The 18,484-nt window shown below is 37.2% G+C and overlaps 1 protein-coding gene across 2 annotated transcripts in view; it reads left to right on the top strand.

Moving 5' to 3' along the window:
* sorbs3 (sorbin and SH3 domain containing 3) overlaps positions 1-18,484 on the top strand; it is a 48,640-nt gene that overhangs the window by 16,291 nt on the left and 13,865 nt on the right. For both annotated transcript variants that reach the window (XM_046870773.1, XM_046870772.1), the window contains exons 2-9: positions 2,610-2,676; positions 6,325-6,504; positions 7,469-7,541; positions 9,244-9,374; positions 9,945-10,008; positions 13,547-13,570; positions 13,901-14,003; positions 14,635-14,728. In XM_046870773.1, coding sequence (XP_046726729.1) covers positions 2,665-2,676; positions 6,325-6,504; positions 7,469-7,541; positions 9,244-9,374; positions 9,945-10,008; positions 13,547-13,570; positions 13,901-14,003; positions 14,635-14,728 — 681 coding nt within the window. In that variant the 5' untranslated portion in view covers positions 2,610-2,664. The remainder of the gene's footprint in view (positions 1-2,609; positions 2,677-6,324; positions 6,505-7,468; positions 7,542-9,243; positions 9,375-9,944; positions 10,009-13,546; positions 13,571-13,900; positions 14,004-14,634; positions 14,729-18,484) is intronic.

Genomic DNA, 18,484 nt, shown 5'->3' with positions numbered 1-18,484 from the left:
TAGTGTCCGTTGTGTTTCATTGGATCTTTGAATGGTAATGTATCAGGGCTTTTCAGAGCATTATGGCTTATGACAGTGCGAATGCTGGAGACCGGAAAACACCAGCCTAATGTGAAGCAGATTCACAATTTTGGTGTGTTCCAAAGTTCAAGTTTGGTGAATGGGCTGTGGATCAGCTAAAGACGTGTGACCAAGAGACGATCGATATATCATGACATTACCTCTTCATAAAATACAAGATGGAGGTGGCGCCAATTATACTGGTCTCACAATATACGAATTTATACAACATAAAAAAAAAATTGAATAAACATTAAAAAGGTGGTATATCTGAACATTGGCTCATAATCTCTGAAGAAATTTCACCTGCTGAAAGTGTTACTGCATCCCAACTTTAGGAAAATTGCTCTAGTAGTTCAGGTGTCAGCTCTCCAACTTATCACTCTATCAATAAATACTCTATTATGCTGCATTTAATCACTTGACACAGGATACCATTGAGCAGTTAATGATTATAAGCCTTTAGGGACCCAATTCATTCAATTTGGTGGTCCTTGGTTTTAAATCCGCAGATATATCGAACTACACTCACCACTCTCAAGAACAGCTATATAGTAAATGCCTTTTCTTTCCCTTTCAAGTAACTGTTAAGTTGCCGATTAAACCTGCTGTTAGCTGATTAGCGAGCATACAGCAGGATTCAGGACACCCACTAGTACAGCTTGCAGGAGATTTCTAATTATAGATCTTGTTATCTAGCTGTTGTTTGGGAGCCATTATCGAACCTTAATTGTGACAGCTAGCTTGCAGATATATTGTAAGGTTCATCAACTAGCTAAGAATATACAGCTTTCCTTATCTAGCCTCCATATTTTCACTGCTGTCCCTGCTAAAAAAACACACATTGAGCTGGTCTGATGGTAGACCCTCCACAACAAATTATTATTTTTTGCTTTATTATTGATTGATTAAACTGCTCAATGAATGCTTGGGGTTTCTCAAACAGCCTAACTGGTATTTGTGCTATAAAAAAATACCCTAATGTTTTCACTTATATTTTTAGAGGTTTTAAAACAATCTACTGTAACTATACTGTAGTGCATGAATTAAATTATCTCCACCAGCCAACTTTTTCCTCGCCATTTTGGGACAATTATTGAAAGGGGCATTCCCATGTTTATAATTCAAACTAAATTCTCTATAGCTATTGCCTCATTGCTTTCTGTAAGGTTGAAAGGGAAAAGGGAAATGATGTAAGCTATTTTTATTAGATTGTTCTCCCTGACCAGTCTTGGATACAAACCAGAAAGTGTTTCAGCAGCTCAAACACAGCTTGTAAAAGACAGATCTGTTGTAACATTTCCCCTCCTCACTGCTCTAACTTGAAACAAATCGAACCATTTGGGATTCTCCACCAATAGAGATCTGCGAGAGATTCCAGCAATGATGAAACATAATGGTAGACACAAAGCAGATAGCTGCCACTAACGATCTATAATATTAAATAGGCCAAATAGGACCACTGCCAAACTGGTAGCGGTGAAACCTTCAGGACCTTTTGAACAAGGACAGAATTTTGCCTTTGGAGCAATGACAGGGTGAGTTTCTCTGATGTAGTGTAGAAGACTAAGAATCACAGAATTAGCACTCTGGACTTAGAATAAGAAAGTAGTGGGAGTAAAGCCACTGCTGACCTTTTTCCTCTGGGACATTTGCAAAACTATCCCTTGCTCAAAAGAGAGGACATTTCAGTCTCTAACACTGAAACTCCTTGTTTGTAGCTAAAGCTTTGAACCAACAAGAATGTCTGTATCCTTTTGCTACTGTTAAGAACTAGACTGCTGAAAGAATAGTATGAGGCATTTCAAATCTACTGCTCATGTGCTGAAACCCTCTCCTGGACAAGTTCATACACACCATTATTGACCCAGTTGTTCCATTAAGAATGATATGTTGTTAGGTGTCTAGGTGTGATAGATTTCTAATATTAGTAAAACAGTGAATTTTACAAAATAATATATATTTTTTTGAACTAGGAGATTTAAACCTGTCCCAGCATGACATGGCTTCTGTGCACAAAGCTCCGTAAAGATATAGTTCATGTAGGTTGGTGTGGAAGATCTTCAACCTTAGCCATTTTGAATGCGTTTTGGATTCATTTAAAAGCTGAGGCCTCCTCATCTACATCAGTATCTAACTTTACTAACACCCTTGTGGCAGAATAAGCACAAATCCCCACACTTCCCCACTCTGAAATCTAGTGGAACATCTTTCCAGAAAAGTTAAGCATATTATAACAGAACATGGGTACTAAATGTGGAATGGGATGTTCAAAAACCTCATAGCAATCTTATGGTGTCCAAAAAAGTTAGTCCATATAGCGTTTTTTCGAAGCCACTTGTCCTGATGTTGCCTAATGATCCTTCAAATGATCCAAATTACGGTGTCTACTGAATACAACAATTGAATACACTAATCGATTCATATCAACTTATTGATGCAAAAGAATGATCAGTTTCTTTTATTTGGTCTAAAATGTCTAATATCTGTAATCAGTTCCGTTTGAGGAACACTTTGCTAATATGATTTCCCTAATGTTCTTTTCACAGACAGTGAATCTGAAAAATTCATTAAAGAAAAGGACTGGAAATCCCCACAGATGACATGCAGCCTCAGGTAGGAAAACACATCCCACTATATTGTGGATTTATACAATAACACAGCAACTGAAAACAGTTACTCATTAAAAGTACTCAGTTCTGCCTATAAGGACTTAGAGTCAAACAGTATTGCAATGTTAAACATAAATGCAAATGACTCATGCCTTGACAGTTAAAAAGCGCAGCTCACACTGTCCCTTGCAAATCTGGCATGTTGAATAAATGTGTGTGAATATCTCTATACTGTATATACAGTGACCCCATGTTAATTGATTTTTGTTAAATAGAATTCATTGTTAGAATTTTAATAGAATTAGAATTGATAGAATAGAATAGATTTAATAGCATAAATCATATTAAAGAATTAAAATGGTTTTTCTTTGCTAGTGTCTCATTTCTCGTTTCTTTTTCTCGAATCTTTGAGACTCTCAACATCTTCAGTTGGAACAACTTAATATTTATTCTGATAAAATAGAAACAATTTCAGTTTTTAAATTTTAAGTTTCCCCCTGTATGATACCTTTTCTATTTAGAAGGGGACAAGATATGAGATATGAAGAAGACATGGGCATAACATGCCTGCCCAAATAAAAACAATTACAGTCTCTATAATTAAGAAATATAATTTTTTCCATAGCAATGTAGTGTAGTGGAAGTAGTGGGCATAAATGTAGTGGGCATGGCACGTAAACAGATTTTAATGATATGTTTTGTTACTCAACTTAGTTACAGTGTGATCTTTTGGAAGGAGTCTCCATTCTTAGTACTCTGTAAAAGTTTTGGGTGAAGCTGTAACATGGGAAAATATTATTCATGGAGGATTTTCATGACAAGCTCTGGTGTTTTTTACAAGAAAGAAAAAATGTTAGGTTGATGTGGGAAAGACAGTTTATAGCTGGTATACTGTAGTGATAATTGCTGTGGCATAAGGTGAACAAATCACTTTAGGATGCGCTGTTTTTAGAAACGGATCAACTTCGTGGTGGTGACAGTAACTCAGCTTCACGTCGTGCTGCATCACACCATCCCAATGTCGAGCATATTCCTATAACAGCACGCCCCCCAAGTGTTTTATTCACTACATAAATTACTTTCTCCCTATGGGGTGCTTGGAATTTCAAGTTATCTAGATCCCACACTTGAAAGCTTTTTTGTAAAGTGTATGAAAACACAAGGCACTGATGCAATGTTGTTCTGGAAACACTTTGCGCTTGAGAGCCATTCAAAGTCATTAAAGTCTAGCCTATTCATCAGTACTCTATAACATGCCTCAGGAAAGACGAACACCCAAACACCACAAATCTGTAAAAAAAGAAAGGAGTGTGGAGCTATTTATCGACTGCACTTGGACTTATGTGAAAAAACCTTCGTCACTGGTCCCCTGACGCACAATAGCACGTCCGTGATTTAGCAAGATACGATTCCACCATCTGTGAGAGCGCCGGGATCTTCCCATGACCCCTGTAGTTCCGAGGTGAGAAAAAAACCGAGCGTGTGCAAATCAGGTCAAGGAATAGAAAAAAAGTGTGCGCTGGGCCAAAGGAGACGCCATGAAGAAAATGAGAGAGGAGAAAAACGGCTGGAAAGAACATGCAGGGATGCTAAACCAAAACTGGAAGACACGCACAGGCATATAATGAGAGGGGAAAAGTTTGGTGCTCTTCCTAGCTTCTAATGATTGACATTGACCTTTTCTTGACCCTGCTGCCCAGAGCAGATATCTCAAGAGAGACCTGAATGAATCAAGCTTTGGAGAGGACAGTAATGAGCTTTTACTTTTCAGGCCCCCAAAGAATTGGGTACAATGGGGCTTTTATCCAAAAGCTACAAGATAGATGGCACTGAGGGAGGGTGCGCTCCTCCCAATACACTTTATTTAAATACATTAGAATGACTCCTCTTTCCCTTTTACACTCAGGGTCAGTAAAAAAATCTAAAAGGAGAACACGAGGCAGTTCGACTTCCAGGCTATTACAATGCAATTTTGACAATATTAATAATGACATAATTAAAAAAATAAAATTGACTATCACAGTTGACTTGCTGTAATCACTATGTAGTGATTTATTAGAACATTACGTGTCTACAACATACAGGCATTCTGCATACAGTCTTTTTTCCAACTGTGTTCATTACAGCAGGTGTCACCCTGGTTCCATCAAATAGGGTTGCCAGGTATTGGCTAAATCTCCACTCCAGCTATATCTCTTGAAGAATAAAAGACTAAACCCCCCAAAATTTGCAAATTGTAAAAGTGAGCCACATTTGTTCATTTTCTTCTCAGCTTTTGCATGGGCAACAAAGTCAGCATGGTGCACACGCATTCCGATGTACAGAGGTTACATACCCACTCCATAAAAAACTTTCCCTCTTGCCCCAATGGGTTTCTAGGAACATGTGTGGGTGTGTATATATACACACCCACACATGTTCATAGATATAACATTTCTAGCCTGAAATATAACGTCTGGTAAAACGCTCATTTTGCTCAATATTTCAGAACATGGGTTTCACCTGTGAGCAAGTTGGTGACTCACATTCTTGCCCAACCCAGCTATTAAAAGAACATAAACACATCCATCACATATACCCTGTGCATCTGGTTTCGCTCTGCTTTTAAGTCCTATTACAATTTGTCATATACTTACATCAATGCCAGTCTCTAGAGTTGCAGGCCAAAGTTGTGCTTTCATTTAAAATTTCCACATATTTGTAATATCCTGAAGTATCCCAAACTGTTTTTGATACTCATCAGAACATGCTGATTGGCTTGGCGAAAAATTGCTTGAATAAAACCGCTCCTTCTTAGGTCCTATGCCAAAATTAAATTGGTGTTGGAACAGGAAGTGAAACCACACTTCTGATGATTTTTGGCAGATTAGTGAATAGACAAAGCAATGACAGTTAAGGACAGGATTTTGAGGGATCTTACACATATTGCAGGCACCATTTTGGGGCAAACTGGACTGTTTTTTTTTTTTCAATATTGTATTGCACAATCTATGGGAAACATCTGATGGGAAAATAAAAAGTATTTAATGTCCCTCTGGCTTCATCCATTTGTTCAGTCCATTTGTTTAACGTCACGCTTCAGTTATTCGTTCTTTTGTGTAATTTGTCTGTTTATTGGAAAGCGTGTGTGTGTGTTTAGTCTACCTACTTTTCGTGTCTCCTTAATAGTTCTTTTTGTTGGGGATAATGATAGAGTAAATAATCCGTGTGTTTTAGTTTATTACGCCCACATTTGTATTTTGCATGTGCCTTCTCCATCATGGACACTTTATGAATATGTGCTATGGACAGAGTTCAAATCTAAGGGTTATGTAATCACTAATAGAATAATTTACAGTCAGGGTAAATTCAGTCAGGCTTTTTTTAATACCATTGTGTGTATTTTGCTTTCAAACACTGAAGATTCCTGGTTCTACAGTACAGTAAAACGTTTCAGCAAATAATTAGCAAAATAAAGCCTCTTGCTAGTTGCCAAAATGTTCTATTTCATCAACAGTAAATCAACTGTCACTTTGAAATCAAAGTGAACAATGCCATAAAACATGTTTTTTTTTTCTGTGTGTAGATTCTGTTGTTGTATAAAAATCTAAATTGAACCCTGGCCAAGTTTTATTAACCAAAAAACCCCCCCAAAATGTTCTCTTCCTTGTAGAAGACGGTGGTATGTGACCATCCCGAAGGCTCACGGATTGTTTTCTCAGATGAAAGTCGTCCAGGAAATGCTCTGTCCCCGGACATGACACAAGAAGTAGTTGTGATCTCGTCTGGTCCCCCTGTACCTCCTGTGACCCCATACTACAGGACTGCTACTGCTCTGGCTCCTCAAAACAACGTAATACTATGTCAGCACACCACAAACATGAATTCAAACAAATTTCTGATTACATTATAACATGGGAATGATGTTTGCTCTTGATTAGAATACCCTTTTTACTCTGACAGCGTTAGCTCAGCCAGTTTTCTGTGAAAGTCCTTATGAAGTAATGGCAACATTTAAAAGAACGGCTGTCTTACATAGGACCTTTAATTAAAAACACAAAAAGAAAGATATACTACAGTATAATTAATGTTATAGTGCCATCCTGTGGACACATTATTTGTCACATACATAACCATGCACAATAAGATATGCAGAGAAATGTTTTTCATGTCTGGTCCATAATATAAAAATATAAGAAGTAAAAATGAATAATTCAAAGAATAAAAATAGAATAAATAAATAAATTAGAATTTACAATGCAATACATTGTAACATAATTGCAATGTAGAAAAAAGAAATAAAATAGAATATTAGAATGTACAATAAAAATAGAGATGGAGCTACAAAAATAGAAATAGAATATACAGCATTCCTACAGTATCTCACCCTGTGTTTCATGCTAGGGAAGAAGAAACTTATTTTTCAGAAGCTTTTTTTTATTTGGGTCTATGTGAAGTTAAAGGACAAATCCACTCTGAAAGTGTAATCTATAGTATGAGTTATTTAGAAGACGTTATTATTAATGCATATTTTGATGTAAAGATGCCAGTGGGATTTGACCCTTACTTCATGTCCGGCTAAACATTGTTTAGACTCCTCAGCACTGTATGTTTTTGCATCCATGTCCTTGCAATGTTGCATCATCCCATAGTTGCATTTTAGGAAAATTAGGCAGAGCTGTGTAGTTCTGTTCTAACTGTTCTAATTTAAAGGCCAGAAATATGGACCAGATGTGAAGAGTAAAGACTGAAACTGTATAATTAGTTAAATTATGGTCAAATTTCAAACTGACAGATGCTGATGTTTTTCCACTCAGGTTGCAGAGGTTAATGGAGGTGTGCTGCCAACCCCTAGTTTTGGATCCTACTATGGCCCGGGTCAATCCCATGGTATGTGCTTTATGACAGTTAACATGATGCACTTTAAAATTTGTCAATTGTCAATATTTGGACTTTAGTTTAGTATCAGTGAATAAGGCTCTGGGTTAGCGATCAGAAGGTCATGGGTTGGGCCCTTGAGCAAAGCCCTTAATCCTTTATGCACCAGGGGCGCTGTATTATTGCTGACCCCATGCTTTGGCCACTCATGTAGAGTCTGGACACTGGACCGCTTTGAGGGTTAAAGGCTCTGGCATGGAGAAGCTGCTGTTGGATCTATGATGTTTTTGAATGTTGAGTTATTTGATGAGTTGCTCAGTAGCTCCTGGTTCCATAATGTTAACTGACTGTATAAGAATGTGGAAAGGACATTAGTCAAAAATACACACTCCGGTGCTCCTGTTAGTTCTCACTCTCCGGTGTTTTGTATTTTTGTATAAATTTATAATCACACCCTTGATATCACCCAAATGAGGATGAGTTCTTCTTTTGAGTCTGTTTCCTCTCAAGGTTTCTTCTTCAAAACATCTAAGAGAGTTTTTCCCTAACATAGTCATGATAAGCTGCTCATCAGGGATGAACACACATCCTTTCCTTTAATTCTTAAATTCTGTAAATCTGCTTTGAGACGATGTCCATTGTAAAAAGCGCTATAGAAATAAACGTGAACTTGAACTTGAAGTCTGTGGTAATCTCCAAATGATTTACAGTGATGGCACTGCCATCTGTTGGTCAGTTGAGAAACTGTGCTACAGATGAGAAAATAGAGAATGCTTCATTAAAACCCTAACCCTAACCCTAACCCTAGATGTATATTGTTTTATATTTTTCAGTATTAAATGTAACTATATACAGTGCCTGTTAGATCTTTATTGTTTAATGAGAGACATGTTTCTTTTGTGTACATGCAACAAAGTAGGTAATTTAACGGTAATCATTTTCATCATGGGCATAAACAGTAAGTTTTAAATAAAATACATGTAGCTTATTACATGTATTATTTATCTATAGAGAACATGCTAACTTGTAGGTTAATGTAGGTGTTAATGTAGGTTAAATGGTGACAGGAATAATCAAACATGGCTACCATTCCATATTCAACGCCATGAAATTCTATGTGGACTGCTAATTGGAAGCTTCATCATACAACTAGAGAAGGACCCAAAAGCTGTCATGTGTGTTATTTAGAGAGCAAACAGTGGGCTGGAGTGCTATTCACCTCAGCTAAATGCTACTGAAATGCTCTGGGACCACCTGAGCACAAGGTCAAAAAGAAATCTCAATCTAGTGAAGAACGCCTTTGACAGGTTTTACAAGAGGCACGGCAAAGTATTAGTAAAGTAAAGAACTGCCCGTATGGCAATAGTGTGTAAAGCCACGTTATTTGTTGTATGCTAAGGGAGTATTTTTTTTAATGAAAATAACGTGTAACATCTGTACATTTATATATTTGTTTGGTCAAAGTAAATCTTCATACCATTAAATGACCTAGTTTGCTGCATAAAAAACAAAAGGAACATGCATGCTCTCAAAAACAATAAATGACTGGGTGTTTCCAGACTTTTTTGAGTCACTGCACATGGATACGTGTAGTGTCATGCTTCAGCAAGTGAAAAATTCTAATTGTTGGCAAATTAGACTGATACCAATACTAGAAAAATGTTTTAAGAGCCTGAAAGTTCAGTCTGTTTCCTTGATTTTCTGTCTGTCGCAGATGGATTATCTAACGGTGGGCCACGCTCTGCTACTCTGCCTCGCACTTCCATCAGCAGAGAGGAAAGGCTTATTAAGTTCTCCGGGATCGGCCCTGTGGATGAAACGGGCATGCCGATCGCCTCCCGATCTGTGAGTAGTGTCCTTTTATACACTATAGAGATACACAGTTCAGTCCTCCGTGCAATGCAGTGTTTTAGAATAATCAGCTTTATCTCAGTCCACTATGTAAATATGTGGGGGCATGTGGTCTTAGGAAAATAATCAACACCAAAGAGGTCTGGTGAGTTACTTTTTATAAGCATGTCCTGAAGTGTTTTTATCCTCTTATACCACATAACGACAATTTTTCATATTGTTTACTTTAATTTTTGTTACAGTTACATTTGCGGAATAGTTGTGATCCAAATTGTCATGTACAATAACAGTAGTTTCCTCACCAGACCCTTTTTCTGGAACTCAGTATGACAGCGTTGGTCCACATGGTATTGGAGACTCCTTCCAAGTATGATCACAAATAACCAAGTGGTCAGAGCTTGACCCTGTCAATGAATCCACACTATTTAAATCCATTTAAATGGAGGGTCAGGACTTTTGATTCAAGAAACCATTTTTGTCAGCTAGTTTACTTTGTGTGTTGAGTGTGTGAGGTAAGTGTGTCAAGTTAGTACTGTTTTTTCAGAAATGTTTTTTTTTTCGCAGAGTGTGAACAAACCGAAGGACTGGTACAGGAGCATGTTTCGACAGATCCACAAGAAACCCGAGGGTATGTAAACATACACACATTGCCACATACACAATGAAAGTATCTTGCGCTCTTTTTTTCTCTCAGCTTTTTACCTGGAATTCTTGTTTAAAAACTCAAGAACCCACATTTCACCCACATTTCCTGTGGAAATAATTGAGTGAAAGTGTTCAGTCAAGAGAAGGAAGTGCAACCAGATCGACTTTCACCGACAATGAGTCTAATTTGAAACCGGATATGGCCATTATTTACTTTAGCAAACTGTAGTCCCTGGTGTCAGGCTTTCCTATTCACCAACCGGCATTTCCCACAAAACAGTCCTTTACAGCAAGCGCATAAGAAACAAACGGAAACCAGTTCCCAGATCAGCAACCTATTGGCAGCTTCTACAGACATCTAAAGCCAAGGGCAAGATTACATAATCCTGCTGTCAGCATTCCGCTGTATCACAAATCACCACTAAGCCGATACCTACAAAAGGCACTAAAATATTCCATCACTCAGTCCTATACTTGATTCATTTGTTCTAATCTCTGCTCTCAGTCAACTGATTTATCCATAACGATCGGAAGGAACGATTGGAATGTTTTCTAATATTTTACGCTCGGAAAGGAATCGTTTTCAAAATCATGCATTTCTCGTTGCATTGAAGTTCAAGACACAGTGACAGACTTTGATGTATTTAGATCAGATAACAGAATTCCAGCCTGAATAGTACAAATAAAAATGCTTTTCAAACTAGAACAAATTAATACAAATTTCGCAAATGCTAGCTTCACTGAAAGAGCATTCCTAAGCAGAGCTTTCTTTCTAGGGATAGAGAAAATCTCCTCAAATCAAATCCTGCTAAGAGCAAATTCTTAAATGCTCAGCAAACCAATGTAGTTCCGGGCAGATTAAGCAAGGTTTTAAATTAATGAGCTATTTTAGTAACAACTGTAACCATAGTAACATATAGTTACAGTTACATATTTGCTGTGTGTCATTTAACCTGAATATGGTGATATTAAAAAGATAAATGGGCCAAGGCACAAGATGAATTCGTCCAATTGGAGAAGGAAAAGGTTTAAATAAGATATACAGTGCCCTCCACAATTATTGGCACCCTGTTTAAGATGTGGTCGTGGACTTCTAAAAATTCTCCTTTTTTTTAAAACAACATAGAACCCAAATGCAAAAAAAGAGAAAAATCCAACCTTTCATTTAAGCACAAAACTTTGGTGGTAAAAAAAATCATACATTTAAAAAAAAAAAAATAATTGAAATCATGTGTCCCACAATTATTGGCACCCCTAACAATTCCTCTGAAAATTTTAATTTTTTTTTTTTATATATTTTCTGTAGTTGCTAAGGTTGGTCAGGGTATCTAGGGACTTTTAATTAGTAATTCATGATTTCCTGTGTCCCTGGGGTATAAATATGACGTGACACAGAGGCCTAATTCTCTTACCCATTTGTCAACATGGCAAAGACAAGAGAACACACCATTCAAGTAAGGCAGATGTGTCGACCTTCATAAGTCAGGCAATGGCTACAAGAAATTAGCCACTCGCCTTAACTTGCCGGTATCTACAGTCAGAGGAATCATTAAGAAGTTTAAAACAACTGGAACAGTGACAAACAAGGCTGGAAGAGGTCCCAAGTTTATCTTGCCACAACGCACAGTGAGGAGGATGGTAAGAGAAGTAAAAAAATCTCCCAAGCTCACCGTCACAGAATTGCATCAAAGAGTGGCATCTTGGGGTCACAGAGTCTCAAAACAACCATCAGACGCTCTCTACATGCCAACAAGCTGTTTGGGAGGCATGCAAGGAAAAAGCCTTTTCTCACTAACACTCACAAACGTAAACGTCTGGAGTTTGCTAAGCGGTACTGGGACTTCAACTGGGATCGTGTGCTTTGGTCAGATGAGACTAAGATTGAGCTTTTTGGCAACAAACACTCTAAGTGGGTCTGGCGTAAAACAAAAGATGAGTATGCCGAAAAGCACCTCATGCCCACCGTGAAGTATGGTGGAGGATCTGTGATGCTGTGGGCCTGTTTCTCTTCCAAAGGCCCTGGGAACCTTGTTAGGGTGCATGGCATTATGAACGCTTTGAAGTACCAGGATATTTTAAATAAAAACCTGATGGCCTCTGCCAGAAAGCTGAAGATGGGTCGTCATTGGGTCTTTCAGCAGGATAATGATCCAAAACATGTGGCAAAATCTACACAAAAGTGGTTCAGCAGTCACAAACTCAAGGTCCTCCCATGGCCATCTCAGTCCCCAGACCTCAACCCAATCGAAAACCTGTGGGGCGAGCTAAAGAGAAGAGTGCATAAGAGAGGACCCAGGACACTGGATGATCTAGAAAGATTGTGCAAAGAAGAATGGTCAAAAATCCCTCTCTCTGTGTTCTCCAATCTTGTGAAATGTTATAGGAGGAGATCAAGTGCTGTCTTGTTGGCAAAAGGAGGTTGTACAAAGTATTAACATCATGGGTGCCAATAATTGTGGCACACATGATTTCAAGTTTTTTTTTTTTCTAAATGTGTGATTTTTTTACCACCAAAGTAATGTACTTAAAAAAAAGGTTGGATCTTTTTTTGCATTTGGGTTCTATGTTGTTTTAAAAAAAAAGGAGAATTTTTAGAAGTCCACGACCACATCTTAAACACTGTATAGTGAAAAATAGCACAAGATAACACCAACAGCTGCATTATTAGTAGAGTTGCAGCACAGATGTGATTCATTCAATTAATTTAAATTTTTTACTATAGTGCTTTTAACAATCGACATTGTCTTAAAGCAGCTTTACACAGATAAATCAGTTATACAAAAATTTATTTGTAAGTTTCTACCATATAATTGTATTTATCGCTGATGAGCAAACCAGTGGTGACTGTGGCAAGGAAACACTCCCTGAGATGGCAAGAGGAAGAAACCTTGAGAGGAACCAGACTCAAACAGGAACCCATCCTCATCTCGGTGGCACCAAATGTCCATTTATTACAGGTTCCATCATTATTATGGGGTGCAGTGATGCAACCAGTGGACCTGATCCATTGTAGGAGACTGTTAATATTCATTACAGTCCAATTCCATCTTTGAGTTTCCTGAGTTGCTCAGTAATTTTATGGATCTTAAGGCTGTTGATGTCGGACAATCCCTAGCTGCACAGAGTGGTCTTCGAATCAAGAGAAATCTCTCTCCTTCTACAAAAATTCACTCAAGAAAATGTAATCTTACCTCATTACTTCCTGTAGAATTTGAGCTCTAACAACCCCTATGTAAAAACAAAATGAACTGCTATTATGATCAAGTTTATCAGTTTTACTGCAAACATTACCAGTAGCATTAACTTGTCAGGTCTGGAACTAAACCATGGTATGAGCAGTGTAATCCAGTGTGTGTGTTACACCATTTTAATGTACTCCATAGGGGCAACCATTCTCTGCGTCTTACAAGGCGGTTATTCACCCAGTACCGTGCATTACAATCGCATAACAAATACTATATCTAACCATGGCTTTATCCTTTACATATTTCACTTTTTGTCTCTTTTCTTTTCTCCCTCAGAGACAGAAATGGACTGGCAAGAAAGTGAGTAATTAGTCTAAAAAAAAAAAAGAAACTGACAATGTTTGAGCATGTTTTGTCATGTTAAGAATTATGCAATACATTTTTTATGACCTGAGATCTGTACGCTTTTGACAAGCAGCTCAAAATCTCCCACAGTAAGTCTGCAGGCCGATGCTGTAATCTAACAGAAGAATTATGTCCATTTAAATCTGTACATTATAAAAAATTATAAAAAAATTCTGGTAATTGTTACATTATTCTATAGCTAGCAGACTCAATTTAACTGTGTAGTGTATGATTATAAAAAGTTGGATATGATGTGGGCTTTAAAGTTCGTTTAACATTTTACAGGGAGGCTGAACGCTACTCCACCTGTAGAGTCGACTCAGGAGGATGGACACGGACCTGAAAAAGACCCCTTCACCCTTACGCAGCATGGAGCGCTGCCTGACTGGTGAGAGATAATTGCATTTATTTTATTCAAATAAATTTTATAAAAAAAAAAAAAAAACTTTTGAGCTCTTTGCCCTGATAAGGATCATGCTCACAGGGTTTCGGTGGACACTAAGGTTTATTTAAGCATAATAAAAAAAAATGAATCAACAAATAATATTTTGTAATTTTTGATAAAACTTGAAGGCATTTACATATTACACATTTCACATATATGGGAGGCTTTCCACCTTAGAAAAGTCTTTAAAAAAAAAAAAAGGATTTATTTGAAATTTTCTGTTTGAGACAGAGAGAGAGAGAGAGACTTTTATGCAGCTATAAAATGGGATGTTTTAATCTTTCATTCCCTAATTAAATTATAAAAAAAAATTTTAAGTTTTGGATAGCTGCATGTTGCCTAAGTGTAAACACGGCTATATTCAAATGCTGAGCTAAGCTATTATAAAGCACAAACACCTGCAGTCACCCACTCGCTGGTTTTGGCAATGTAGTGGATAGACGAGGAATAGAAAAAAAAAGAACAGTAGAGAACCAGATAAGTGACTAGGCAGGTTATGATCCGTTGCTGCAGGCTTCGACACTGGGAATGTGATAAAGTATCTGCATATACGGGGGGGTGGGGTGTGTTTCAGGGCTGACCTGGGCGACGTAATAAAGATTCCAGAGCCGAAGAGCATTTTCGACTTTGAGCCAGGACAAGGAGGCACAGTGGAGGAACAAGTGCAGGTAAGAGGCTTTTGTCAGGGGAAATATAGTCTGCTTTTAAATGATGGCAGATCTTCTATAGTGAACGCAGGATGTACAGTAGTAGATTTAGAGAGTATTTATAACTCATTATTGTCTATTGCATTTTCAATTTACAGTATATAGTCACCAAACCATCTCCATAAAAGGAGTTAATGGGCTTGCTCCTAAAAAGATTTTTCTCATTAAAAGGATACTTTGTCATTATTTTAAACCTAATATCTATTCATTGCACTTGTATGGATAATGCAAAGTTTTTTGTTGTTGTTTTTTCCATGTGTTAAAAAAAAAAACATTTCAACCTGTTGGTTGTGGGGACATCATTATTATTATTACTTACTATGAAAATAAAAAAGAAAGAAAAAATAGCTGCACATAATCAACTCTAAAACCAGCACCCTATAAAAACAGATGTTCAATTCTTTGTCAAGTTTTATAAAAATGCGTTCGAAATGTCGTAAACTACTTATGGTAGAAAGTACTTAGTATACTTTAATTCCAAAAACACCCAGAATCTATTAGTAACATTTCCGAAAAGTTTTGCAATAATTTCTTCTAGCTACTATATGGTGTGTTTTGATGTGAACATCTGATTAATATGTGATAATTAGTTAAAAAACCTGAATGCATAATAAAAATGTGTATTATTTAAACAACAGGTTCCAAACAGCAAAACAACAGCAAAACAACAGGTTAAACAACAGGTTCCAAACAGCAAAAAGCCCCATTGTAGTGGATTTTCCCCAGAATTTCAAAGCAACTTTGTAACACAGTGCTTGGGTCAGCATGTTGAAAGGAGCGTTTTGTTGCTGACTTCTGGCATTTCAGCGAGTGGGTTCAGATTCAGCCCTTTGTTAAGATATTGTACAGAAACTTATTTTGAAGGATTCTTCTTTCTTTTTCTTAAACTGTTAGAAGAGGTTTATAAATGTGGTAGTTTTTCTTGAACTATATATCTTTATGTTTACACTGGGAAATATTCTGATGGATCACTCCAGGTTCCCGCAGACTGTTTGTAAATAAAGACTTGAGTCGCAATAGTTCTGATGCAAAGCCGTTATATAGATACAAGCATGGCGTATTTTATTGCAACCCTGAGCCACATCTGATAATTGATTTAATTGAAATCAGTGCTAAACAGACATTACAGGCAAATGACAATGGATAATCATTTATCTGAAAAAAAAAGGTACACAATATAGACACAGGTTTGGGGATACCTTATAATATGATTTTTTGAACATCAGATTCCACTTTTAGTCCCTATTTGCTGTTATTATAACCTCCAAACTTCTCTGTGTTCCACTAGATTTTGTAGTGTGCCTGTCGAGATTTGTTTTCATTCAGCAACAGGCATTTGTAAAGTCAGGTACTGATGTAGGACAAGCAGGCCTGGGGTGCAGTCAGCCTTCCAATTTATCCCAAATGTGTACACTAGGGTTGAGGTCAGAACTATATAGTATAGTAAACCATATGGTCATGGAGCTCGCTTTGTTTATAGGGGCATTGTCATACTGGAACAGGTTGGGGTTGCCTAGTTCAAGTGAAATGCTACAGCATCCAAAGACATCCTATACAATTGTGTGCTTCCAACATTGTGGTACAAGTTTGGGAAGGAAACACATATGACTGGAAAGTTGGGTGTCCCACTATACTTCCATCTGTATATTTTTTTATACAGTAGATTTATATTGGCAGTGTAGTGGAAAAATACTAATCAGAAATTTGGGATCAGACGGTCTGAGTTAAGTCAGGTTTATGTGTAAGTAATATTGAAAAAAACATATGACGTTTATTAAAGTCAAGAGACATGAATTGAAATAACTGTGACGAGGCTTAGGGTCAGACATTGGAATTACAAGCATTTATGTGAACAAATGCATATTAGACAGGAGAAATACTGAAGTGGGAAGTGCTAGCTCAGTGGTTAAGGCTCTGGGTTACTAATCTAAAGTTTTCATTGGTGCTGTGTCATGGCTGACCCTGTGCTCTGACCCCAGCTTCTTAACATCATTGGGATATCAGAAGATAGAATTTCACTGTGCTGTAATGTAATATTTTATTCTATTCTATTCTATTTTATTCTATTCTATTCTATGATGAAACATAATAAGGTAGCTAAAGAAAGTAAGGACAATGGCTAAGTAACGTGACATGCTCTTAAATAATGCAGAATAGTAGCTAGAAGTACTCAGAATAGGAAGTTGTATTTCTGAATTATAAAATCTATGTGTCTGGAAGTGGTGCAGTGTTACAGTATAAAATGACTACTGACTGTTATGATGTCTGATGGCTAAGGAGAAGCAGAGTATCAATACTTTCAATAGCAGCATTGTATGTAGAGGGTTGGTCAGCAGGAGAACTGATAAGTCAAACAAGAAACAGGCCCAAGGGGAAAAAATTCAACATTGGCGTGATCCCTTAACAAAAAGCTATAAAAGGGAAGGAATGCAGTTTATCTGAATATTTGGTCACATAAATTCTGGACTTGAAAGTACTTGGTATTCAATTGAAAAAAAGATAAAAAAGTGGTATTACTTATCCCTACTGAAAACTTCTGTTCTTCAGTCTGGTTGTCCAGTAGTGGATGCTGTGGGAACCACCAGTTAGTAAACAGAGTGATTGCAGTCCTTACTAATACAGCAAGGCCTTTCTCAAAGTGGCACAAGTTGTATGACAGTCAATGTGGAAATTACTCTGCAAGAAAAAGACAGAACTGATCAGTAAATAAAAACGTGTATACTATCTAGACGAATATAACCTATATAATCTAGACTAATGGTAAATAAAAATTGAGTTGCTTCCACTTTATTGTTATGCAATTTTTCTTTGGTTTCAATTGTAGATGATAGATAAGAGACATTTTTTATACTGACAGCTCATAACCTCCTTTGCCACAGGATAAAATGGAATCTGTACTATTCGGGGTTATTTTTACTATTCATAAATATAATAAAGATGTTTTAATATTAAAAAATACTGCTGAAACTGATTCGGAAGGGGAATACTTACATTACTGTCCCTGTGTAGACTTAATTTCTTAGGGTGTGCAAACCTTTAACATTGAAAAAATTGTACAGCCACCCCCTGACCTATAAACACCCGACTTACGAATTTTCAGAGATACGAACAAGGCCATAACCACCCAAAATAAACTAAACAAAGAAAATCTAAATATATTCAAGAAAACTTTTTAAAATCCGTGCTCGCTATTCAGATTTGACAATGGGTCGAAGAAGAAGAACGCCTGGCAGGTATGCATTGTGGGACTGAGACCCGTGAGTCCCACTCTTCTCGACTTACGAAAAATCGACTGAAGAACACTTTTCCGGTCCCTATCTATTCTGTAATCGTGGGCTACCTGTATTTGCAATAGAATAAGAAATATGTTGATATTATAATATGCACAAAAGTGTACATTGAAATGTTGGTTCTAAAGCTTCAGTTCAAGATTCATATATTAGGTCCAAACCTGTCTTTGAACCTTTTATTATCTTTATTTGTCCTGAACTTTCTGAGAATTGTTTCCACATTATTCTCATTGCACAGTGGCATGCGAACAAAAATGTTTCAGAGCCGCTTTGGCCTGTTGACGTGTACGAGTTCTTGCTGTCTCATGAATGTGATTAAACTGTTTAAAAAATTGGCAGGTCTCCCTTTCCATTCTGTGCTTTTCAAACCGTTCCACTGGCCTCTTTTTCGTTTGTTTACAAAGCTCAAGGGCTTCAGGAAATAGTT

This window comes from Silurus meridionalis, chromosome 17 (assembly GCF_014805685.1).
Source record: "Silurus meridionalis isolate SWU-2019-XX chromosome 17, ASM1480568v1, whole genome shotgun sequence".
NCBI lineage: Eukaryota > Metazoa > Chordata > Actinopteri > Siluriformes > Siluridae > Silurus > Silurus meridionalis.
This window is presented reverse-complemented; position numbering and strand designations above follow the sequence as displayed.